The 26,066-nt window shown below is 32.6% G+C and overlaps 2 protein-coding genes across 4 annotated transcripts in view; both read right to left on the bottom strand.

Annotated features, from left to right (window-relative positions):
- Nucleotides 1–26,066, bottom strand: part of LOC127704734 (U1 small nuclear ribonucleoprotein A-like) — a 1,100,970-nt gene that overhangs the window by 90,896 nt on the left and 984,008 nt on the right. The window lies entirely within an intron of this gene.
- Nucleotides 2,806–26,066, bottom strand: part of LOC127704716 (uncharacterized) — a 29,292-nt gene continuing 6,031 nt past the window's right edge. Inside the window, exons 2-7 of the mRNA XM_052208910.1 lie at nucleotides 19,976–20,061; nucleotides 12,793–12,931; nucleotides 11,106–12,001; nucleotides 9,176–9,404; nucleotides 7,059–7,283; nucleotides 2,806–6,238 (exon numbers count right to left, since the gene is read on the bottom strand). Of these exons, the coding sequence (XP_052064870.1) occupies nucleotides 6,009–6,238; nucleotides 7,059–7,283; nucleotides 9,176–9,404; nucleotides 11,106–12,001; nucleotides 12,793–12,931; nucleotides 19,976–20,059 (1,803 nt within the window). The 5' untranslated portion in view covers nucleotides 20,060–20,061 and the 3' untranslated portion in view covers nucleotides 2,806–6,008. The remainder of the gene's footprint in view (nucleotides 6,239–7,058; nucleotides 7,284–9,175; nucleotides 9,405–11,105; nucleotides 12,002–12,792; nucleotides 12,932–19,975; nucleotides 20,062–26,066) is intronic.

The following is a 26,066-nucleotide window of genomic DNA, read 5'->3' as shown; positions in this document are numbered from 1 at the left end:
TACTTTTGCTGCTAGTCACAGGCTCAACAAAAACGGGGAAAAAGTTATTAAAAATGTTCCTATAGATACTATCTTTTGATTGTAAGAAGCTTCTGTCCAAGTTTGGTAAAAATCCAGAATGGTTTATGATACTAATTAAAGAACCTTAGTGGGCGCGCTCACATAACCCACGTCCCCACATTGTCATTGGAGAAATAAAATAAGTGTAAGAAAAAAAAATTGAATCATAATTTCCTGTCAATATGCACATCTACATAGTATGACCTTATTATCTACAAAGTTTCATTAAATTCTGTTGTGTGGTTTCAGAGGAGTTGCGATGACAAACTGTTGCACTAGTACATTAAAGCAAATAAGTTCAAAGGGGCGCAACTCCTAGAAAAAAAATTGAATCGTAATTTCCTGTCGATATGCACATCTACATAGTATGTCCTTATTATTTACACAGTTTCATGAAATTCGTGGTGTGGTTTCAGAGGGGTTGCGATGACAAACTGTTGCAGTAGTACATTGAAGCAAATAAGTTCAAAGGGGCGTAACTCCTAGAAAAAAATTGAATCGTAATTTCCTGTCGATATGCACAACTACATAGTATGTCCTTATTATCTAAAAAGGTTTCGTGAAATTCTGTTGTGTGGTTTGAGAGGAGTTGCAATGACAAGAAACAGGACTGACGGACAGACAGACGGACGGACAGACGGACGGGTCAAAAACATTATACCCTCCGCAACCCGTTGCGTGGGGTATAATAAATGTTTTAAAAACTTTAACTACAGACTGTATGTAATGTTACCTGGAAGAAAAACTAAGTCCATTTATAAGTTATATACGGAAACACAGGAAATAAATTTTTACAAAATTTCTTTCTAGATACTAGCTTTTGATCATAAACAAGCTTCTGTCCAAGTTTGGTACAAATCGAGGATAGTTTAAGAAAGTTATTAAAAATTTTAAAACTTTAACCACAGAGTGAATGTAATGTTAACTGGCAGGAAAACTAAGTCCATTTATAAGTAAAATAGAGATAAATATGATTTTTTTTTTAGATTTACTTCTGGATACTATCTTATGATCATAAACAAGCTTCTGTCCAAGTTTGGTAGAAATCCAGGATATTTTAAGAAAGTTATTAAAATTTTAAAAACTTTAACCACAGAGTGAATGTAATGTTGACTGGCACAAAAACTAAGTCCATTTATAAGTAAAATACGGAAAAACAGGATTTTTTTTTTTTTTACAAAATTTACTTCTGGATACTATCTTAGGATCATAAACAAGCTTCTGTCCAAGTTTGGTAGAAATCCAGGATAGTTTAAGAAAGTTATTAAAATTTCAATAAATTCCTTCGCCGAGCGCAGCTGTATATGACCGCAGAGGTCCAACCCTGAACAGTTGGGGCAAAAATGGACACAATATTCGTGCTTGATACAGGTCTGAATTTGGATTGTAATTAAATATTTGACACATAAAAGGTTTCTGACACAGAATAACTGTAGTCAAAGAACTTAGAATTGGTTATATGATTTGAATTTATATTCAATTTTTGGCTTTTGTGCAATACACTTTGCTGTTGCAAATTGACCCCCCCTCCCCCCACAAAAAAAAATATAAAAAATTTACCCCCCCCCCCCCCCCCTCTTCTTTTTTTTTGCTTTTGTGCAATACACTATGCTGTTGCGTATTAACCTCCCCTTTTCTTTTGCAAAAAAAATAATATTTGAAGAATTTTTCTTTTTAATTTCTGAAATCTGAAAACATTTACCCCCCACAATTTCTTCTTACCCCCCCCTTTTTCCCCAATGGAGTTTGCAACCATAATTACCCATTTAAATTTACCATAGTGCTAACCTATTTTATAGTAGAGTTTAAAATATGGTGTCAAATCTTTCATATGGATTTTTTTGTAAAAAAAAAAATATGCAACATTTGCAGATATTTTTACTGGTCTTCCTTTATAAATATGCATTTCTTTAAACATAATTTAAAAGCAGTGTAAGGGAGGTAATCAAAACGTTGTATTTGGTTTACCTCCCTTACACAGCTTTTAAATTGTCTTAATTGTTCATTAACCATTACTTTATACATAATTTAAAAGCAGTATAAGGGAGGTAATTCAAATGATGTATTTTAATTACTTCCCTTACACTGCTTTAAATTATGTTTTGTACTAAAATATTTGTCCATTAACCAAGACACCCTTGTTTTTCCCCCTTTTTTGCCCCTAATTCCTAAACGGTTTGAGCCATAACCCCACAAAGCAAATCCTAACCATCCCTTTATGGTATGGAAACTTGTGGTATAATTTCAAGTGAGATCCATACACCGTTCCACAAGTTATTGTCTGGACTCTGGAAACTAGAAAAATGCTTATTTTTGGCCCCTTATTCCTTAACTGTTGGTACCATAACCCCCAAAATCGATCCCAACCTTCCTTTTGTGGTATTGAACCTTATGGTAAAATTTCATAGAGATCCATTCACTTAAACAAACTAAAGTTATTGTGCGAAAACCAATGTGTCTTCGGACGACAACGACGACGATAGTGGGCTAATAATACTGTAAATTCAGAAATTATTGCATGGTTTTTATTAATGGAAATAATGAGACTGGGTGAGTATTGCAATAATTAGAACTTGCATTCCGATATCTGATACATATATATGTATGCAGATTTTTCTGAAATCACAATAATATATCTCGCATTATTGTCCATTCTTTAAAAATCGCAATCATAAATGCACCCAATAATTTCTGAATTACCAATAGCATAATTTGTTTCTTTGTAATAAAAAACAAAACTACATGTACAAATATTTCTATGTTTATGGCACAAATATAAAAATAGCACTTTAAGAATACAATATAAATTACAACAACCACATAATTGATACATAAAGGTAGTTACTAGTAAAATAAGAATATAAATGTGTAAATTGATTATTTTTTTAATATATGAAATTTAGTTTTTTTGAAAAATAATAGCATAATTTATTTCTTTATAATAAAAAACAAAACTATATGTACAAATATTTCTATATGTATGGCACAAACAAAAATATGGCACTTAACGATAAAAAACAAAATACAACAATCATATAAATAACATGTAATAGTAGTAGGTACTAACTAGTAAAAGAAGAATATAAATGTATAAATTGATAATTTTTTAATGTATAAAAGTTATTTTTTTGAAAACATTTAAATTCAAATAATCTTCATTTAAAGTTGGCCAGATTAATAACAATATAACATAACCTCACATTGAGCTGTAGGACCCGATTTAAGACATTCATGCAAACAATAAATCATATTAAGTTACAGAATTCACATGTTAGTATAATAAATTTTTAACAAACAAATATGTGTTGACTGTGTAACCTAATCACAAACTTTAATAATTGTTGATGCTGCGGACACCTATGCCAAAAATAGCATGCCTAGGTCTCACTTCAGTGACTTTCATAACAGGTGAGACAAAAATTTATTGCGGACTGGATATCTGAGAATTTTCACCCTGAGTAAGTTCAAAGGTTTAATGCCCTAATCTCTGTGGGATATCCAACAAAGAAGGATGATCAAGAATATGATAGAAGCAAACATAAGCTATTTGTATAAAAATAAGAATGGTCTGTGTTGTAAGACCTCACTGGGATCATGAGATGAAGATCTGCAACAAAAAAGCAGTTCCTTTGCATTGGGTTTTATTAAGTGCATGTATAGGGCTTTTGTGTCATGAATTTATAAACCAGATCTCATCTTTTCCAATGTACGATATAAACATTTTAAACAAACCTAGCATTTTTAATCCAAACTATCTTTAAGTGTCTTCTACTTCCTGGCCAAATTTGCTGTGACTGTTAGGAAATGATATAAAGTAACATACATAAAGTAATACATTTTTTGTCGTATAATGCCCCAACCTTTATAAAAGCCCCACTAAAAAATCCTAAACCTTTCAAAAAGTCATGAATACCCACCCAAAGATATTGAACATATCGAATGCTTTTCAACACAAGTTCTTATGGAAACACTGATAAATTAAAAGCGTTTCTATTACCTGAATTTTTACTGCCAAACTTCCAACTTATACTCGAGTTCCTAAAGTACTGATTGAATGATGCTTACTATAACCTCAGCATTGAGCACAGTACAAAATAAAAATATTGTTTTTCACATGCCAATATTTCACAATTTACATTTATAATGAGAAAAGATGTATTTTTATTTCAGCAATATGTAATTTTCTCTCTGTAAATACTAATGTAAACAATTAAATACATTATACTTAATTCATGTTTCCAAGAAACTAGAATAAGCAGTGTAATCAAGTCCTTTCAAATAAAACTACAATGCTATAAGATGACCAGTATTTGTTCTTCCATTAGCCAGAAACACCAGTTAAAATCAATGTTGGTCTTTCTTTTGAAACCAGGTTATCCTTTTACTATACTGATAAAATTACTGTGCAAAAAATTCATTACACAACAGGTTAGTTACTTGAAAGTTACCTATAACCTGAACTTTTAGAATTTTATGCTTCAGGTTGACAGGTAGTTAGTTTTGATCACTGAAAACAATCGATAAAAGTTACAAAATATATACCAAATTGCATTTCCATAAAAAGCTTTTAAACAACATTCTACAAAGTTAACAACATATCTATTTGAGTGTATACAAAATACAATGAGTTTTTATTTTGTTATTTTACTGTTTTCCATCATGCAGTTATAATAGGACTGTTAATAACATTACATTTTGATAAAAACAAATGCCATTAAAAACTAGAGGTACTGCGGGCAAAGCTAAACAAAATGACACCAGATCACACAAAGTACTCTTCCACGAGTATAAAATATTAAGAATCTAACTTCAGAAAGAGTGCAAACATTTTATGAGGTTCACAATGGTAAAACAAAAATGTACTGATTAAAGTTCTGAGAAACTTTCAATAAATTGGAACAAGGGGTTAAGGAGGAGAGGTGAAAACACTACAATGTAAACAGTAGTGTGCAGATATGAATAAGTACATGTCATGTCTAATTAAACCCAAAAATCATTCATGAAGAAATGAAATAAGAGATGCAAAAGTGCATCATGTCTGTCAGATTCTGTGAAAGTGGCATAAAAGTATGTTAAGCAGTTCATAAGCAGTAGTGAATACAAAAGTTGGACAGAAGGGGGAACAGAGGGTTAAAGTTTTAATTTAACATATTTGTAAACTTACTAACCTAGAGTATTTTTTTAATATTTTCTACTTTTAATTGGCAATGGTTATCTTCTATTACCTTTGTGTACAGTTAGGAAAAAAACTTAAAATTGACACTCATAATTTTTAACCACCCTCTTTCCCTTGCTTTTTAACAAATCAGGCTTAATGTTTGTATTATGTATGCGCATGTGTATGGAAACAGCATCTTCCATAGACTTGATTTCCAATAGTTAAAATGGTGAAATATAATCTCTTTTTGGTGTAACCATGGCAACAATCTGCATTTATTTGATACAAACTATTGCAAAAAGGGGGGTCAAAATGTCACAAAAGTAACCAAAATTTGGGCCAAAGAAGAAATTCAGTCCATTAGAGTGATACATTTTCTGAAACCATCAAGAGTTCCAAAAAAAGTCATATGCATTTCACCTCGTTTTTCCATAAAATTGAATTGAAAAGTTCGAAGGTCAAATATTTGTTGAAAAACACTACAATAATTTCTGAACCTATGGGCAGTACGGATGTGAAAATACAGACTGTCAAACAGAAAAATGGCCTTTAAAACATGCAAAAAACAATCTTGATGTTCATATAAACCCACTTTGGAGGCTATATTATTCTTCAGCTATCTAAAAAATCAATTCTATTGCACAAAAACTTTCATATTTAAAATATTCACCAGGGCAAAAATGCAAACCTAAACTCCTAACTGTGTATTGTTACCTTTTTACTTACTGAACAAATATCATTAAATGAGCAATTTTCATATGAACCAGAAAATCTGTATAAACTTATGGGATCATTCACTTAGTAAAAAGTTCACAATACTTGGCATTTGACATACAGAATTATGCTCTTTTTCTTCTATGTCCTTCATACTTTGTAATGATGAAATCAAGTTTCTAGTCATCTGAATCCATAAGGCAGTAGAATTTCTCTCTGTGCCTTGAACCACATGTTCAATGCTAAGTTCTAATTTTTTACGAATCTCCTGAACCTTTTCTGGTTCTTTTAAAGTGTATTTGTCACCTGAAAATATAAAATTAAAAAGAAAAATCAATTAATTATACTCAACAAATTAAATTCTGTAAATTCAGAAATCATTGTGTGCATTTATTATTGTCATTTTTTTAAGAATGGACAATAATGAGAGATTAGTTATTGAGATTTCAGAAAAATCTGCATATATGTATTAGATATCAGAATGCAAGTTCTTAATATTGCATTAATAAAAACCTCACAATAATTTCTAATTTACAGTACTGTGGATTCATTTATTTTTTTTGTGGGTACCAATTTTCAAGGATTGCGGAAAACTGGTGCTGGATGCTGCCTAGTCGAAATAAAAGTTTTCTAAAATCATGAATGTTATAAAGCCATCGGATCATGAACAAATAAAACGGACACTCCCCATTTTCCAATCCTAACAGAATCAAATAATACCATTTTTTGTACAAATAGAATAAACAAATATGTGTCTGAAGTGAACAGCAGTACATGTATATTGTATTTGCTAAAGTTAACATTGTAAATGGTCACGGGCAGTATCTCTTCCTTGAACAGTACCAGACATTGCAACTTATTTAATTGACAAATGTTGGTGAACATTTAAAAATTGTTATATAAACCCAGATTACTGCAAATTCAGATATTAATGAGTGCATTTATTATTGCGAATCACTGATTAGTGGTAAAAATGTGAGATAAAATGTATGTGATTGCAAACATTTTGTGAAGGAAGATCACTACTGAAATTATGAATGCAAGTTTTTATTATTGTGAACCTGATACTGTCGTATTTTCCCATTAATGAAAACATCTCAATAATGAACATAATTTCCATACATACTTGGTGTTGTAATCAACAGAGCCAAAACAAGAGCTTGTTCTTTCTTTGTAAGATTCAGATTCTGTATTCCTTTACAAAACTCTGTCCACACTTTAAGCAATTCTTCAGGCATCCAACCAACAATTTCTTTGATGTTATATGTTTGACCAGAAAACAGCATGACCATTTCTGTGTCCGGATCACAAGCTTCGTGTATGATGAAGAAGAAGCATTCTGACCTTGAAGCTGCAAATAAAAGTCATTCAAATAAGAAATGTAATTTTATGGATTTGTTCAGTTTCATAGTGGGTTGTAAAGGGTTATTTTTGTGCAACATGTTTGTTAATTTCATTACACATGATTACGCGCAAATTGGTAGGCAAGCAATGTGTAAGCTATTTTTATATATTTCTTTCATTGTAAACTGGCCATTTTATTTCCCATTCATCTGGGCACATACTCCCCTATTACAACCCTCTTCATATGTTACTGTGGTTTGTCATCTGTGAAGGACCAAATAGAATATGGGTCATACATTCCCCATTAAATGGGAAAATGAAATAAAAGCCATTTTATTGCAAAACCATATGCATGTATAAAGATTGAGTTTTTGTATAACAAAATACTTATTACCCTTGACCACAATTTAAGTAGTCATAGTAACAGTTAACCTCTCAGAAGTTTGAAGATTTCTGAGGAAATCAAAATAATTCACAATAAAATGCTTCGCTGAGCGCAGCTGGATATGACCGCAGAGGTCCAACCCTGAATAGTTGGTGCAAAAATGGACACAATATTCGCGCTTGATACAGGTTTGAATTTGGATTGTAATTAAATACTTGACAGATAATAGGTTTCTGACACCGAATAACTGTAGTCAAAGAACTTAGAATTGGTAATATCATTTGAATTTATATTCAATTTTTTGCTTTTGTGCAACACAATATGCTGTTGCAAATTGACCCCCCCCCCCCAAAAAAAAAAAATTTACACCGCCTTTTTTTTTGCTTTTGTGAAATACACACTGCTGTTGTGTATTGACCCCCCCAAAAAAAAATTTTTAACCCCCCCTTTTTTTGCAAAAAATAATAATATTTGAAGAAATTTTCTTTTTAATTTCTGAAATCTGAAATGAAAAAGAAAATTGCCCCCCCACAACTTTTTTATACCCCCCTCCCCCCCTTGATTTTTTTTTCACCTCCCCCCCCCCCCCCTTTTCTAAAAAAAAAATTCTTTCCCTCAAGATACGGTCATAATCTCAATTCAAATTTCCAATGGAGTTTGCAACCATAATTACCAATTTAAATACATCATAAAAGTCTTAAAATAGAAAATGACATACATAATCATTGCTAAAATTATTATTCCTTTAATAGTAACTTCTAAGAATAAATTGACAGCTAATCACCTCAAGACAATACAAAATTTCTTTATACATAATTTAAAAGCAGTGTAAGGGAGGTAATCCAAACATGCACAACATTGTACTTTAAATGTGTTTGGATTACTTCCCTTACACTGCTTTTAAATTGTCCATTAACCAGGAAACCTTTGTTTTCCCCTTTTTTGCTCCTAATTCCTAAACAGTTTGAGCCATAACCCCCCAAAGTCAATCCTAACCATTCCTTTGAGGTATGGAAACTTGTGGTATAATTTCAGAGAGATTCATACACTGTTCCACAAGTTATTGTCTGGAAACTAGAAAAATGCTTATTTAGGCCCTTTTTTGGCCCATAATTCCTAAACTGTTAGGACCATAACCCCCTAAATCAATACAACCTTCCTTTTCTGGTTATAAACCTTGTGTTTAAATTTCATAGATTTCTATGTACTTATACTAAAGTTATTGTCTGGAAACCAAATGTCTTCGGACGACAAAGACGTAATACCAATATACGACCGCAAAATTTTTTGCGGTCGTATAAAAATAGGCACAATGCCTGTGCATTTATCATTGCTAGTTCTGATTGAACAATAAAGCTTTAAAATTTTCAGAAAATACTATACAAATAATACAATAAGATTTTAAAATGCCAGTTCTAATTAACAATTCACTAATACTGTCTCTTTTTTGCAAAAAACAGAGAAAATGGACTTATTACATTCTCACTTATCAGGGACTATAGTAAATACAATACCTTTTAACAAGGCTGCTTGATCACAAGTTAATAATGAACAGAATCCTGGAATGCGTTTAGCAAAGTCAACATATTGATGAACTATGACCTCATACCAGCTAAAGTGGTCATCCATTTGTTTCATTCTCCCATCAGCATCAATTCCTGTTGTTTTGTATAAGTTATAAAATTCTCTGTCTGGTAAACTCCTCAGTTCACCAAATACTTCCTGTTTCACTTTGAAAGCTTCCTGCAATTGAATATATATTGTTTAAACATAACATTTATAACCATATTGTTAGACTGATAGATTTTGAAAACATATGTAGCAATTAAAGGTTGTGAAAATGTTGGTATAAAATCAACTTTCTATTCATAAGTTGAGAGCAAGATTTAGAAAAATGCAAAAATGCTCATATGAAACAATCCGCATCATAATATTTTCCTGACAAGGGTGAATGAAACATATATGTTTTCTTGTCAAAGGTGAATGGAACATACATGTTTTCCTGTCAAGGATGAATGGAACATACATGTTTTCCTGTCAAGGGTGACTGGAACATACATGTTTTCCTGTCAAGGGTGACTGGAACATATATGTTTTATTGTCAAGGGTGAATAAAACATACTGTCAGGGTTGAATGGAACATACCTGTTTTCCTGACAAGGGTGAATGGAACATACATGTTTCCTGTCAAGGGTGAATGGAACATACATGTTTTCCTGTCAAGGATGAATGGAACATACATGTTTTCCTGTCAAGGATGAATGGAACATACATGTTTTCCTGTCAAGGATGAATGGAACATACATGTTTTCCTGTCAATGATGAATGGAACATACATGTTTTCCTGACAAGGGTGAATGGAACATACATGTTTTCCTGTCAAGGATGAATGGAACATACATGTTTTCCTGTCAAGAATGAATAGAACATACATGTTTTCCTGTCAAGAATGAATGGAGTATACTAAGTACATGTTTTCCTGTCAAGGATGAATGGAACATACATGTTTTCCTGACAAGGGTGAATGGAACATACATGTTTTCCTGTCAAGGATGAATGGAACATACATGTTTTCCTGTCAAGGGTGAATGGAACATACATGTTTTCCTGTCAAGGGTGAATGGAACATACATGTTTTCCAGTCAAGAGTGAATGGAGTATACTAAGTACATGTTTTCCTGTCAAGGGTGAATGGAACATACATGTTTTCCTGTCAAGGATGAATGGAACATACATGTTTTCCTGTCAAAGGTGAATGGAACATACATGTTTTCCTGTCAAGGGTGAATGGAACATACATGTTTTCCTGTCAACGGTGAATGGAACATACATGTTTTCCAGTCAGGAGTGAATGGAACATACATATTTTCCAGTCATGGGTGAATGGAACAATGTCTTGTTTTCCTGTCAAGGTGAATGGAACATAAATGTTTTCTCAACACGGGTGAATGGAACAATGTCTTGTTTTCCTGTCATGGGTGAATGGATCAATGTCTTGTTCTCAAGTCATTGCATTTTGATATCTCATTTTATTATTCATAAAAAAATCACCATGTGCTGAACATGCTGAATTGGTTTTAACTCAATGATTGGCCAATAAAAGTTTCCCCAGTCAAAAAAGAATCAACATGACGAGCCTGTTTAAATATAAATGACAAAAAATTTAAAGAGTGTATGATATGAAATGTTATGAATAAATTATTATGGGGCACTTACTATGTACTGAGTGGTAGGAATGAACTTAATTATTATATATATGAAGATATTGAGAAATTAACATGAAAATATATGATAAAGTTGCTAATTAAATTGTGAGTATCAGAAACTTATCAGATTTCAATAGATATAGGTGTACTTTTTGTCAAAATATCAAAATATTGGATAAAGTATGTATTTTTTTCATTTGAATCATATGAAAAGGAATAATTTAACCTAACTACTTACTGATCCTTCTTTCAATTTCTGTTTCACTTCATCTGCTGAGTATTTTACATTGAAGACCTGGATACAGTCCATTGCATGAGTCAATGATGATACAATACCATCAATGTCAGTACATGTATCTTCACTTAATTCTACTTCCTGTGACAGACGGTGTTCAAGATTTTTAAATATACAATCATCACCACAGTCTTCTCCACCTACAGTTAACCATTCCTTGTTCATAGACTCAACATCCCCATTATGATGATTTATATATTCTTTAACATGCTGTATCATTTTACTTTCGTCACCACCAGAGGAATACATTGAGTTTTTACACGAAAGACTAAGATTTGTTGTTGCAGAAGAATGAACTTTAACCCTTTCACCAGGCAATGAAGATTCATGACCCTGGAAACATGAATGATGTGAACTGCTAGAAGAATGAACTTTAACCCTCTCACCAGGCAATGAAGATTCATGACCCTGGAAACATGAATGATGTGAGCTGCTATCTATGATTGATGAATTTTCGGCACCAAACACAAGATTTTTATCTGCCATTGGATGTTTTATCTTTTGAAGTGTTGTTCCACATTCCATCCCGTTTAGTTGTGTTGGTATGACTGTTACGTTCTGTGATTCATCATCGCCAAGTGTGAGTAGTGTTTCCTGATTTTCAAAAATGAGATATGGAGTTTGAATGTGATCATCTGGTTTTGACTGCATGATATAATCTCCGGTTATTTCATCTGGCAGTTTATCTTCACTAAAACCATGTTGTAGCAGTTCATTGCTTCCTACAACTATCGGATTTGTTGTATGGGTTGTTTGTTTTATTTCTTCTTCTTGTCTATTTTTGTATTCAATCAATCTGTCTGCTTTATCATTTATTGTGACTCTCCCCATCTGAATAGCTGAAATCAGAATTTTTTTTTTAAACAGAAATTAAATTGACAGGTCCTGTTTACACAAAGCTATATATGTAAGCTGAGTTGACTTAACTACTATAGGAAACCACAAAAACTGTGCAGAACTGAAATAGATGTGTACAAATACACAGACAGACAGACAGAACTGAACAATTTGACTACTTACATACAAAGCATAGGTGCTAGCTTCTTCAGACTCCTGAAGGGGAGATCTCAATCTAAGAGATTTTTTTTAGTTGGAGATTTACCATAAAACATATTTGGTGTTGTTTTCTATGATATTTATTTTTATGAATTCATTCCATGAAACAATATTTCATGATGCCTGAGCACTGGATATTGTGTACACAAACCATTTTCTGTTGATAATTGGACAGTTTTTACAGGGCAAACAATTACTTATGATCACATTAAACTCTGTCTGGTGAACCAACGCCTGTGTAAAAGTGACGCTAACAAAATTCAAACTGATCAAACAGATCTGTGTTTTGTGGTAATTAGCATTTTGAATAAGTTTCATAACATTTGGTTGAGGAAAACTAAAGTTAGAGAACAGAAACCAATTTTGGGACATACGGACAGATGAACAGACTGACAAGGGTAAAACTTAATGCCCCCCTCCGCTACAGCGGGGGCATAAAAAAAACTTTCAATTGATATCTATCAAAGTTAACTATTTGAAATGAATGAGGTTTCTCCAACATACAAGATTTTAATCAGGTTTAGCATAATAAAACATGCTATTTATACATTACAAGGAAGTAAATAAGTTTTACCATCAACAGACATTCCAACCTCTAAACATTTCCTTAGTCTACACCCAGAACATTTTCCTCTCTTTTCTGTAATATGACAGTCTTGTTGTAATTTACATTCATATGGAGATTTTCTGATAAATGCTCTCCTAAAAAATCCCTGAAAAATATTAAGGAATAACTTAATCATTGTTGTACATTTGAAAACAAGATCTATGATAATAACAATTTTAAGTGAAAGTAGTTTGCTGTAACTTCCTTATTTCAAGTAATGAAATCCATAAAATTACTTACATAATGTTCTTCTTTATTTGATGATTTTATGTGTTGTGTCATACACTGCCTCAAATCTATAATGAGGGGCCTCTGTGGCCGTGTAGTCTAAGTAGTTTATCTACTGTATCACTAGCCTGTCAACACTAAGGTTGTGAGTTTGAACCCAGCCTCTGTGGCAGAGTGGTCTAATTAGTTCATCTACTGTATCACTAGCCTGTCAACACTGAGGTTGTGATTTTCAAACCCTGCAGTGGCAGGTGCCTTCAAATCTTAATTGACTAGTATTATCAGTTTTCTTGCTGAAAGTCCGTGGTTCTCTCCCTACACTTCGGCTCCCTTTACCATTAACAAAAGTGCACTAGCTAAAATGTCTCGTCTGTTTTACTTATCAGTGAATTCATGTTGAAAGTCTGTAATATGAAGGTTTTACTACAAGTATCACATAAACTTAACATTAACAATTTTCAATGAAAAAAAGGTCAGACGAACCCTGCCAGGTAGACATGTATACCATGCACCAACTATAGTGGTCATACTGCTAATAGTACCTAAGAAACAGACCAAACCACAAAATCTTAACATTGACCAATGAATTATGAAAATGAGGTCAAGGTCATATGAACCCTGCAAGACAAACATGTACACCTTACAACAATTCCATACACCAAATATAGTTGACCTATTGCTTAAAGTATCTGATAAACTGACAAAGTTAAGAAAACTTATCATTGACCGATGAACCAAGAAAATAAGTTCAAGGTCATATGAACACTACCAGACAGACATGTACACCTCACAACTGTTCCATACACTAAATATAATTGACCTATTGCTTATAATACCTAAGAAATAGACCTAACCACAAAAACTAAAAATTGTCCAATGAACCATGAAAATAAGGTTGAGGTCAGATGAAACCTGTCAGTCGGACATGTAAAACTTACAATCATTCCATACAACAAATATAGTTAACCTATTGCTTATAGTATCTGAGATATGGACTTGACCACATAACTTTAACCTTGATTTCTTATCCATGGAATAAGGTCGAGGTCAGATGAACCCTGACGGACATGTAGACGTTGCAAGGAACTCATATACCATGGCATTAAGCACCGATAATCAATCAAATCTATAATATAAACTGTTATCACAGAGATATGTCTCGCCCTTTTGTAATTTTGATTATGCAAAATATAGTTATCTTATTACTCATAATAAGTGAGTATTTCACTTTTCCAAAAAACTGTTTTTTTTTTTCATGCAGTCACTAAACTATGAGTTGAGGTCAAGGGTAATGAATATATGACAGACGGAAACTTCGTAACATAAGGTATCTGCACACAAGGTATGAAGCATCCAGGTCTTCTACCTTCTGAAATATAAAGCTTTAAACAAACAGTTTACGCCGTTGCCAGATTGTAATACCTATGTCTCACATACTATGACTTTCGTCGCAGGCAAGACAAAATTGACTGCCATGATATAGAAAATAGTGCTGAAAGTGGCATTAAGCACCGATAATCAATCAAATCTATAATATAAACTGTTATCACAGAGATATGTCTCGCCCTTTTGTAATTTTGATTATGCAAAATTTGAAATTAAAATAGCAACACTTTAACATGTTTCATAAGCAAGATAAGTTATGCAAATATTCAAAGTCAAGGAACCATGACTGAGGTACATGGCTAAACAATCTCCATGTAAATGAGATGTGCCAAAGCTAATACAACTGCATACCAAATACCATTGACTTATTATAAGTTGTTCCCTTTAAACAAACCTAAACACAAACATTAACTTGTAAACTATGTAAAAGTTTCAAAGTCAATGAACCATGAAGAGGGGGTGGGGCTATATAATCTCCATGGAAACAATACTTGCAAATGCCAATAAATAAACCAAATATCATTGACTTAACATTAGCAGTTCATCTTAAACTGATCTAATCACAAACTAATAATGTAAACTAAGCAAAAGTTTCTAAGTCGATAGACCATGACTAAGGGGGTGGAGCCAAATATTCTCCATGGTAATGAGATGTGCTAATGCTTATACAACTGAATACCAATTAACATTTGCCTACCCTAAATGGTTCCCCTTGAACTGACCTAATCACAAACTAATACATGTTAACTTAGCAAAATTTTCAAAGTCAATAGATCATGACTAAGGGGGAGGAGCCAAATAATCTCCATGGAAATGAGATATGCCAATGCTTATACAACTGCATACCAACTATCATTGACCTACCACTAGTGGTTCCCCATAAACTGACCTAATCACAAACTAAAACATGTAAAATACCGGTAAGCAAAAGTTTCAAAGTCAATAGACCATGACTGAGGGGGCGGGCCAAATAACCTCCATGGTAATAAGATGTGCCAATGCTAATACAACTGCATACCAAATATGATCGACCTACCACTTGTGGTTCACTATAAACTAGACCTAATCACAAACTAATACATTGTTGACGACGCCAACGCCGACGCCTACAACAGCATTCCTATGTCTTGCTTTTTGACTCCGTCAAGGCGAGACAAAAATCTGCTATACAAATTTTAGATCCTAATAAAGCATCTTGATCTGATATCATAATCCATAAAATTTTGAAAATGAGCACTGTAGAGTAGCAGTCCTTTTATAAATAATATCAAATAAACCTGTGTAGAAATGCAAATTTCTCATCAGTTGGAAGATACCAAATATAATTTCAATTTTTTAAAAGGGAGACACTTCATTTCTGTCTGTATTCAATCAATTACTAAGAAATAAACTAATATATGAATATCAGTCTGGTTTTCTTCCAAATGCAGTTCACCAGCTATTAGAAATTTACATTTGTATTTTAAACTCATTTGAAAATTTAAAAAAAAATGCCATTTCTTCATATGTGACTTTTTAAAACTTTCAATAACATCTGACATCAAGTATTATTACATAAAATGAAGTCTTACAGTATTGAGGGCAAGTTATTGTTATGGCTTGGTAGTTACTTGAACAACATACAACAGCAGTAACAATCAAACAATTCTCCTCTGAACTATGCAATGTTTCAGCTGTTGTCCCATAGGCTTCAGTATAAGGACCTCTTTTATTTATCATTTATTTTTATGATATTGCTGAAAATCGTCTTAATGTAAATTATTTGCAGATGACACATCTCTCAGCTACTCTGATCATGACATGTCACAGATAGAATCAGTAAAAGGTCACATCCTGAGTGATCTGAGCATTGGTCTAAGAAATGGTTGAAAATCTTAAATCCATCCCCCCAAAAAAAACAGAAATGTATAGGGTTCATAACAAGTGAGAATTGGATAACGCTTGATATCAACTTGACTTATTCAATTTCTATTAATTATTATAAAATAATGAAAATTGATATCAAGCAATATCCAATTCTAAAAAATTGTGAAATATATTTCTCTTTCGTGTTTAATATAAAATTCTGCAATACATTAGTCTTGTCTTTTGGCATCTAAAGAGTTTGATGTCATTGGTCTGCTTCTGGCATCAATGGTTAACATCAGACATTTTTCAAACTTTTGGTAGACTTTAGAATAGAACCAATTTGACAAAAAGAAAATTTTCATGTGAAAAATGTGAGTATTTTTTCATACTAATGAAGAAATCCTATATCTTCATTGCGATTGAGGAAATGAAATATGTTGGGACTTTAAAAAGTCATAATTGACCTAATGATTAGACAATGGAAAAGTGGCAATTTCGTATCACTTTGCAGGATAGGTCAACCAAATAAATCTATTTTTTTTTATCACTTATTTATATTCATCCCTTTTGCGCATCAAAGCAAATAAAATGTGTTTAAACTAAAACTAAACTATCAAATCCATCTTTTAAAATGTATGAAGTTTGTTTGCTGACATTAAATAATCTTACTTTATAAGGATCTCACTGGAAAATTCTCCATGTAAGTCATGTTGCATCCCATTCTTATAAATTTACAAGAATAAAATTGAGAATGGAAATGGGGAATATGTCAAAGAGACAACAACCCAACCAAAGAGCAGACAACAGCCGAAGGCCACCAATGGGTCTTCAACGCAGCGAGAAAATCCCGCACCCGGAGGTGGTCCTCAGCTGGCCCCTAAATAAAATTGTGTACTAGTTCAGTGAAAATGGACGTCACACTAAACTCCAAAACATATAAATGAACTAAAATTTAAAAAAATACGAGACTAACAAAGGCCAGAGGCTCCTGACTTGGGACAGGCACAAAAATGCGTCAGTGTTAAACATGTTTTGTGAGATCTCAACCCTCCCCCTATACCTCTAGCCAATGTAGAATAAAGAAACATATAGCAATACGCACAGTAAAACTCAGTTTAAAGGAAGTCCAAGTTGGATGTCAGAATAGGTAACAAAAGAAACTAAGCAAAATGACAATGATACATAAATGAACAAAGGACTACTAGCAGTTACTGACATGCCAGCTCCAGACCTCAATTAAACTGATTGAAAGATTGTGTCTTCATCATATGAAAATCAAGTACAATCCCTGCCGTTAGGGGTTTAGTATCATACCATCATAAAATATATGAGAACATAACCCATATCATACCAACAACTGGTTTTAGAATAAATGTGTTTATTTCCGATGCAAAGACCCTATGAGTGAATCAATATTAATACCAAAATATGCATTCCTTAATGACTTGACAACAGTATCGTAACTATATCCTTTCCGAATAAGTCTGTTTAAAGGTTTGGTTAGCTTTTGAGGTAAATGCCGACATTTTTGTGCTTTGTAAAGAATATTACCATAAAATATTGGATGTGAAATACCTGAACGTGTAAGATGTCTGCATGTTGATTTATATTTACAAATGATGTCCTTGTACTGATGATAAAATTTAGTAAATGTTTTGACTAGTTTGTGATATCGAAAAACCCTGTTGTAATACAGAGATTTCTTTCGTTGAAATCAAATATGTTGTTACATACATGAGCGCCTCGAACAAGTTGAGATATATAAACACCATAAGATGGCGACAAAGGAACGTCACCATCTAAAAAAGGATAATTAACAATAAGAAATGAAAAATCATCTCTTTTATCATAAATTTTGGTATTAAGAAGTTTATTTTTTTATAAATTTTTTATGGTTTCAAAAACTCAGAAATGTCTATGATTTCTTATCTCAATATTGAAATATTTTGTTCCTACCCTAACACATTTTATGGACATTTTTGGTTAAGCAAAGTTGTTAATGTCCTCACATATTTGGTTAAGCACCGTCCAGATAATTTCTCAAAACAGTCCATGTAAAACATTAACAAGAGTGCACATACTGAAATGTCTCGCCTTCTTTACTAACCATTGATTTTATGTTGATAGTCCTAAATATAAAGCTTTACTACAAGTAACACATAAACTTAACATGATCCAAGAAAATGAGGTCAAGGTCAGATAAACCAAACGAGAAATACATGTACACCTTACAATCATTCAATAAACCAAACATAGTTGACCTATTGCTTATAGTTTCTAAGAAACAGTCTTAACCAAGAAAACTTAACATTGACCAATGAACCATGAAAATGAGGTCAAGGTCAGATGAACCTTGCCAGACAGACATGTACACCTTACAATCAATTTATGCATTAAATATAGTTGACCTATTGCTTATAGTATCTAAGAAACAAACTTAACCATGAAAACTTAACATTGACCAATGAACCATGAAAATGAGGTCAAGGTCAGATGATACTTGCCAGACAGACATATACACTTTACAATCCCTCCATACAACAAGTATAGTTGATCTATTGCTTATAGTTGAAGAAAAACAGACCAAAACACAAAAACTTAACACTGAGAATCGTGAAAATGAGGTCAAGGTCAAATAAAACCTATGAGACTGACATGTACATCATAAAATATTTCCATACACCAAATATAGTTGACCTATTGCATATAGTATTAGAAAAAAAGACCAAAACTTAAAAACTTAACTTTGACCACTGAACCATGAAAATGAGGTCAAGGTCAGATGACACCTACCAGTTGGACATGTACACCTTACAATCATTCCATATACCAAATATAGTAGACCTACTGCTTATAGTATCTGATATATGGACTTGACCACGAAAACTTAACCTTGTTCATCGATCCATGAAATGAGGTCGAGGTCAAATGAAAATTGTCTGACAGGCATGAGGACCTTGCAAGGTACGCACATACTAAATATAGTTATCCTATTACTCATAATAAGAAAGAAATTAACATTACAAAAAAAGTTGACTTTTTTTTCAAGTAGTCACTGAATCATGAAAATGAGGTCAAGGACAATAGACATATGACAGGCGGAAACTTCATAACATAAGGCATCTATATACAAAGTATGAAGCATCCAGATCTTTTAGCTTCTAAAATATAAAGCTTTTAAGAAGTTAGCTAACGCTGCCGCCGCTGGATCACTATCCCTATGTAGAGCTTTCTGCGACAAAAGTCGCAGGCTTGACAAAAAATCATTTTATCAACCAGTCTACTTGTTTTCTGTCAGGAGACAAGAAAGTAAGAACCACCTAATCTATATATATATATAAATTGTGTACTTCTTTTACCAGACTATTTAGGCCACCCTTAAAAAAATTCCTTGTTTGATGTTGCCTACCCATGTCTTGTAGGGTTGGGTAGGTAGGTAGAGATTTTTTTGTTTTGTTTGCCAACAACATAAGTTACATATTCTAGACAAGAAAACGACATTATAGCAGGAAAAAATCTTTAAAAAAAATTTGAAACAATTTATGTATAAAATTTTTCAGGTAGGCTGCTTTTTAGGTGGGTAGGTAGGCAACATCAAACTATCCAAATTTTATTTTTGGCCTTCTCATGAATCTTTTGAACGATTCACATGTTATCAATGAAATTCAAATGTAAAACACACACTTACTTTACATGATTCACAAGTCATCACCCCATAATGGAGACCTGAGCTTCTTCCACCACATACTTTACATGGAGGTAACTCGTCCATTCCTTAAATAAAAAGAAAACAACAGGTCTGCAAGGGCACCACTAACACAGTTATGTGTGATTAATACTGATACATGTACAAACAGTGCAATAAATATTCATTGAACATCAATTTTAAAATTTTCATACCTGTCAATTTTTCAAAATCTCCATGGGGATATAAAAGTGCAAGAGGACATTATGCTCCTGTTATACATGTAGTGTCATGTATTTAATTAGCATGTATGAGCTTAAATACCCTTTTAACTCATTTGAATGCCAGTGTTGAGGTGTTCAGTTTATATAATAAAGAATTTCAAAATTCATGTCAACACCTCTCACGGGGGGAATCCCACATAAATAGTGAAGTTGGCAGGTCTGAATTTGACAAAATGAATTAATTTTGTATTTTTTAATCCATTAATACAAAGTTTCGTTTAATTCCAAGCACTATGAATATTTTATGTATGTTGCAGACTAATTTCAAAATAATTATTTCTTATGTGTGTGAATCAATTTTGAATAGCAATATCAATTAAAATATAATTATTATGAATAAAAACTGCCTTATTGGGTAATTAAAGTGATCTACTAACAGAGATGGCTATTAAACAAATATTTGTACTAGTTATTTCCCTTGGGAGGGACATAATGTATCTGTGTTTAATGTGTGATTTTTTTTATATCTTTTTCATAACAAAGGTACATATCATTTAAGCTTAAAACTTTTGATATCATTAGGAATATTTCAAAATAAAAATTCGTAAGGGTTCCGCGGAACCCAGTGTCTCGCCTACTTTTTGCTGTTAATCACAGGCTCAGCAAAAATGAGGAAAAAAATTAATAAAAATATTCCTCTCTATACTATCTTTTGATTGTAAGTAGCTTCTGTCCAAGTTTGGTAAAAATCCAGGATAGTTTATGAATCTAATAAATGTTTTAAAAACTTAAACTGCAGACTGTATGTAATGTTAACTGGAAGAAAAACTAAGTCCATTTATAAGTAAAATACGGAAAAAATGGAACAAAATTTCCTTCTAGATACTAGCTTTTAATCATAAACAAGCTTCTGTCTAAGTTTGGTACAAATCCAGGATAGTTTAAGAAAGTTGTTAAAATTTTAAAAACTTTAACCACAGAGTGAATGTAATGTTAACTGGCAGAAAAACTAAGTCCATTTATAAGTAAAATACGGAAAAAATGGAATTTTTTTTTTACAAAATTTACTTCTGGATACTAACTTTTAATCATAAACAAGCTTCTGTCCAAGTTTGGTACAAATCCAGGATAGTTTAAGAAAGTTGTTAAAATTTTAAAAACTTTAACCACAGAGTGAATGTTATGTTAACTGGCAGAAAAACTAAGTCCATTTATAAGTAAAATACGGAAAAAATGGAATTTTTTTTTTACAAAATTTACTTCTGGATACTATCTTATGATCATAAACAAGCTTCTTTCCAAGTTTGGTACAAATCCAGGATAGTTTAAGAAAGTTATTAAAATTTCAAAAACTTTAACCACAGAGTGAATGTAATGTTTCCTGGCAGAAAAACTAAGTCCATTTATAAGTAAAATACGGAAAAAATAGAATTTTTTTTTTACAAAATTTACTTTTGAATATTATCTTATGATCATAAACAAGCTTCTGTCTAAGTTTGGTAGAAATCCAGGATAGTTTAAGAAAGTTATTAAAATTTCAAAAACTTTAACCACAGAGTGAATATTTGTGGACGCCGCCGACGACGACGACGACGCCGACGCCGACGGAATGTAGGATCGCTATGTCTCGCTTTTTCGACAAAAGTCGAAGGCTCGACAAAAATGGATTAGAATGCCTGAATATGACTTTAAACTTCTCATACTTTGCAGAGGCAATTGTCTTGTTAAGAACCAGTCTATTATTTCCCAGTTGTAATGATAACTTATACTGCTCTAATATAACATCATAAACTATAGAAAAAAAGGGAAGTAATATTTCCAACTTTAAAGCCCCTTCAGTTTTCATGATAACAACAAAAAACTTGCAAAAAGGGAAATTTCAGGGATTAACGCCAAAACAGGTTAACAGATTTTTTCAATTTTCAGGGTAGATACATCTTGTCAAGCTGGTCCTTTTTGTAGTTTTCACTTTTAACCTAGCTCCTATAATTTTCATGATAACAGCCAATAACTGCTAAAAACTGAGGAAAAAAAAATGATATTCCAGGGGCAATAACTCCAGAACAAGTACTTGGATTTTTCTCCAATTTTCAGGGTGGATACATCTTGTCATGCTGATCATTTTTGCATTAACACTTTTAAGCTTCAGTTACTCCTATAGTTTTTGTAACAATAGCAAGGAAATGCCCAAAAAGTGAATAGCAACATTTCAGGGGCAATAACTCCAAAATAGGACAAATATTTACAAACATACTTCATTTTTTATGCATTTTAGTTTCCAATGCTAATAATACATGTAATGAAAATGTAGCTTATTTTCATTTCTACTTAAGCATTTGTATAATGAGCCCTGAACCTGTTTGTTGCTTCCCCTGTTTTTTAAACAACCTGAAGATCTCATGCACTTTATTTTAAAATGTAAACCATTGGAAGAAGCTAGATCTAAGTTCATTCATTTACCAAGAAGATTACTTTTTGAAAAGATACATTTACCACTTCTAAAGGACCTATTTGAATATGAAGACAATCTTTTACAATTATTAGTGGACTGCACAACATATATCATTTTTTGAATGAATTGGGGACGGATATTGAAAGTTTTGTCTTGTAGCCTTTGCTTTGCACTACATCAGAGGAGGTCAAATTCATTGTGGGGTTCGTATTGCTCAGTCTTTAGTTTTCTATGTTTGTCAATTATCCGTTTGTTACATTTAGAAGCAGGGATTACGTCTCCATTGGAGTCATTTTTTATGGATTCGGTACTAAAAGGTGCTAAGCGTGTATTAGAATGCACAGTTCATAGCAAATTGCCTTTAACGACGAAGATTTTAAATGAAATATTCACTTTGTTGTCATTAAGCAGTAGTAAGGACTTATGCTTTTGGGCAGCCTGCTTAGTTGCCTTCTTTTCCTTTTTAAGAAAGTCAAATTTATTTGCTCCGTCTCTTTCAGCTTTTGATCCTGTGCGACAGTTATCTCGAGAAGATATCACTTTTCAAGCAGAGGGTGTCCGATTAAGAGTAGTGAAAACCAAAACCATACAATTTTCAGAGTGTGTGTTAGAAATCCCACTTCCAAGAGTGAACAACTCTCATTTATGTCCCTCTAAGGCTCTCCTTCTTAATTTCAAGCAGGTACCAGCCATAAGCTCCCCATCACTGGTCTTCTTGTACTTAGTGCAGGGCAAGGTAACACCTCTTACCTATGCCACCTTTGTAAAAATGCTAAAACATTACTTATCATTGTTAAATTATGACAGCACCAAATATTCGGGACATAGTTTTCGTAGAGGGGGAGCCTCCTTTGCCTTAGAATGTGGGATACCAGCTGATCATATTCAGTCTCAGGGTGATTGAAAATCAGATGCATATAAGTTATACTTGGATCCTTCCTTTGCTCATCGACAGAAAGTCATGAATAAATTTGCTGCGGCCCTTGGCAAATGATAAACTATACTTACATACCCCTACTGGTTCCACTTTACATGTTTGGGAAGTTTGGAATACCACAGATTGTTCATTAATTAATTTGTGTATTGTTTGAAAACTGTACTGTTGTTTGTGGTTTTATTAATATGAAAAACTAAGCATTAAACTGTGGTTCTTTTCCCAAACATGTGTTTGTTTTACTAGTACCCAACTGGATTCACTGGTTTCTAGACTTCATTCCGAGCAGAGTAGGTCAGATGCTATTCTGCATCCGTTCTGAATCTGGTCTAGACTCCAACACATTACACTGTCAGTTTAAGAGGACTTAAGGGGGGGGGGGGGGGGGGGGGGGGGGGGCTTATTTCTGAATGCTGTAGATTAATGTTGTATTTTTATATAAATAAAAATTGAGTATTAATACACAGTATAGTGAAATGCAATTCATCCTTGTGAATGCATTGCCTCTTATCAACAACATATTAAGTTACTTCATATCAGGATACGGTCATTTATGGAAATGAGTGTATCCTTAGCTTTGTATGTCATTGTAAACTTTTAACCAATGAGAAGATTGGGTTTTCCTAGTTGCTGCTGTTGAAATCTCGTTCCCTAATTGTGTAGTGAGATTTAGTTAGAGAACCAATCAGAATAGGGCGCTCATTTAAAAATGTTCAATCAGATAGTTAATTAATTACTGTTGGTTCTTTGTTCTAACAATTGCGCGCCTTCATAGGCATTCAAGCTAATTCAGTTGCATGAAGCAGAAGCATTATATTTTTGCAGTTGGAAATTTTTAAATCCCATCCTCACCCACCCTTTAAAGGGCTTAATATTTGTTTTATTATTGTATCAATTTATTTTGTGTATATAATTATGTTTAGAGTAGTTTGACTTACAAGAACACACAGTTTTGTATTCATAATATGTTAGTTTTTATATGGAATACCACAGATTGTTCATTAATTAATTTGTGTATTGTTTGAAAACTGTACTGTTGTTTGTGGTTTTAATAATATGAAAAACTAAGCATTAAACTGTGGTTCTTTTCCCAAACATGTGTTTGTTTAACTAGTACCCAACTGGATTCACTGGTTTCTAGACTGCATTCCGAGCAGAGTAGGTCAGATGCTATTCTGCATCCATTCTGAATCTGGTCTAGATTCCAATGCCATGTTTTCAAGTATTTGGATATAATGTGATAGAAAAGTTTCATAATGAAAGCATAACTTTCATATTGGATTGATGTACAATGTAAATAAGTGTGGTGATGGTGTGATGTGTATATATTATACATGTAAAAAGAAGATATTTAAGAAATAATTCATGGGGGCTTGAATTTATTGTGATTTTACCACAGGTTGGCCCTTAATGCAAAATATTTTACGACGAGCGATAGCGAGGGGTAAAATATCAGCATAAAGGGACAACCCGTGGTAAAATCAATATAAATTCAAGCCCCCATGAATGATTTCTATTCTAATAGGACAAAGACAGCAATTCTTTTGTTTCGAAGCGCTCTAGAAGAAAATGTTTGCTGTTCCCGTAATGAACACACTATTAATATTGACGTAAAATATGAAAAAAACTGAATACCTGACATGCTTAAATGATTTACAATAACATACTAAGACTGTGAGGTTTGGACAAAGTTGATTGATTATCTTACTTTTATTTTAGAAAATGGGCTTTCAACAAATTCTTATCATTGTTTGTTTATGTTTTCATGTTTTGGTGACTTTCAGTTTCAAATTCGTGCATTTTCTCGTAGAATGCTTATATAGGCAGTCGATCTACAAAAAAAAAAGCCAAACCTTAAACAAATTGCAACAGAAATAAATTTCGTCACATTTTGAAGGTTTATCAGCCCCCTATAACATATCAAAAGTCTTGCAATATCTGAAGTGCCAAATTCAACATATTTTGGGTCAGAAATACAAGTTTTTGTACAAAAATGAAGAAAAAATGGAAATCAGCCTGAAAATTTTCTTTTGTTATAATATCATGGATGCAGTTTGTGTTATACTTTGTTTTAGCTGCCTTAAATATATTCTATATATCAAAGTGTATTTTTATGTAAAAAATGTCATTTTGGGGTTAAAAAGTGACTTTTTATTGAAAAATCGCAGAAAACAGGAATTACGGTTTAAAAACAAATTTGGAAATCAATCAATGTAGCAGTTTAATCTGTGATTTTTATTGATATCTTTTAAATGTTTTATTCAAATACAGTAATTGTTAAAGTATGCTAGACCAATAATTTTGGGGTTAAAATCAAGTTTCCAGTAAAAATATACAAAAAACTGGCATTATGCTTTGAAACATTTAACTCCAAGAAAATCAATACTATAATATGTACTGTGTTTGCAAACGGTAAAACCTTAAGAACTCAAGTGCTTGTTTCTGTAATGTTTGGGCTCTTTAATGTGTTGTATGTCGAACAGT

The sequence above is a fragment of the Mytilus californianus genome, unplaced genomic scaffold (genome assembly GCF_021869535.1).
Source record: "Mytilus californianus isolate M0D057914Y unplaced genomic scaffold, xbMytCali1.0.p SCAF_6, whole genome shotgun sequence".
Classification (NCBI taxonomy): domain Eukaryota; kingdom Metazoa; phylum Mollusca; class Bivalvia; order Mytilida; family Mytilidae; genus Mytilus; species Mytilus californianus.
Note: the sequence above shows the minus strand (reverse complement) of the source record. Positions and strands in the feature narration are given on the sequence as shown.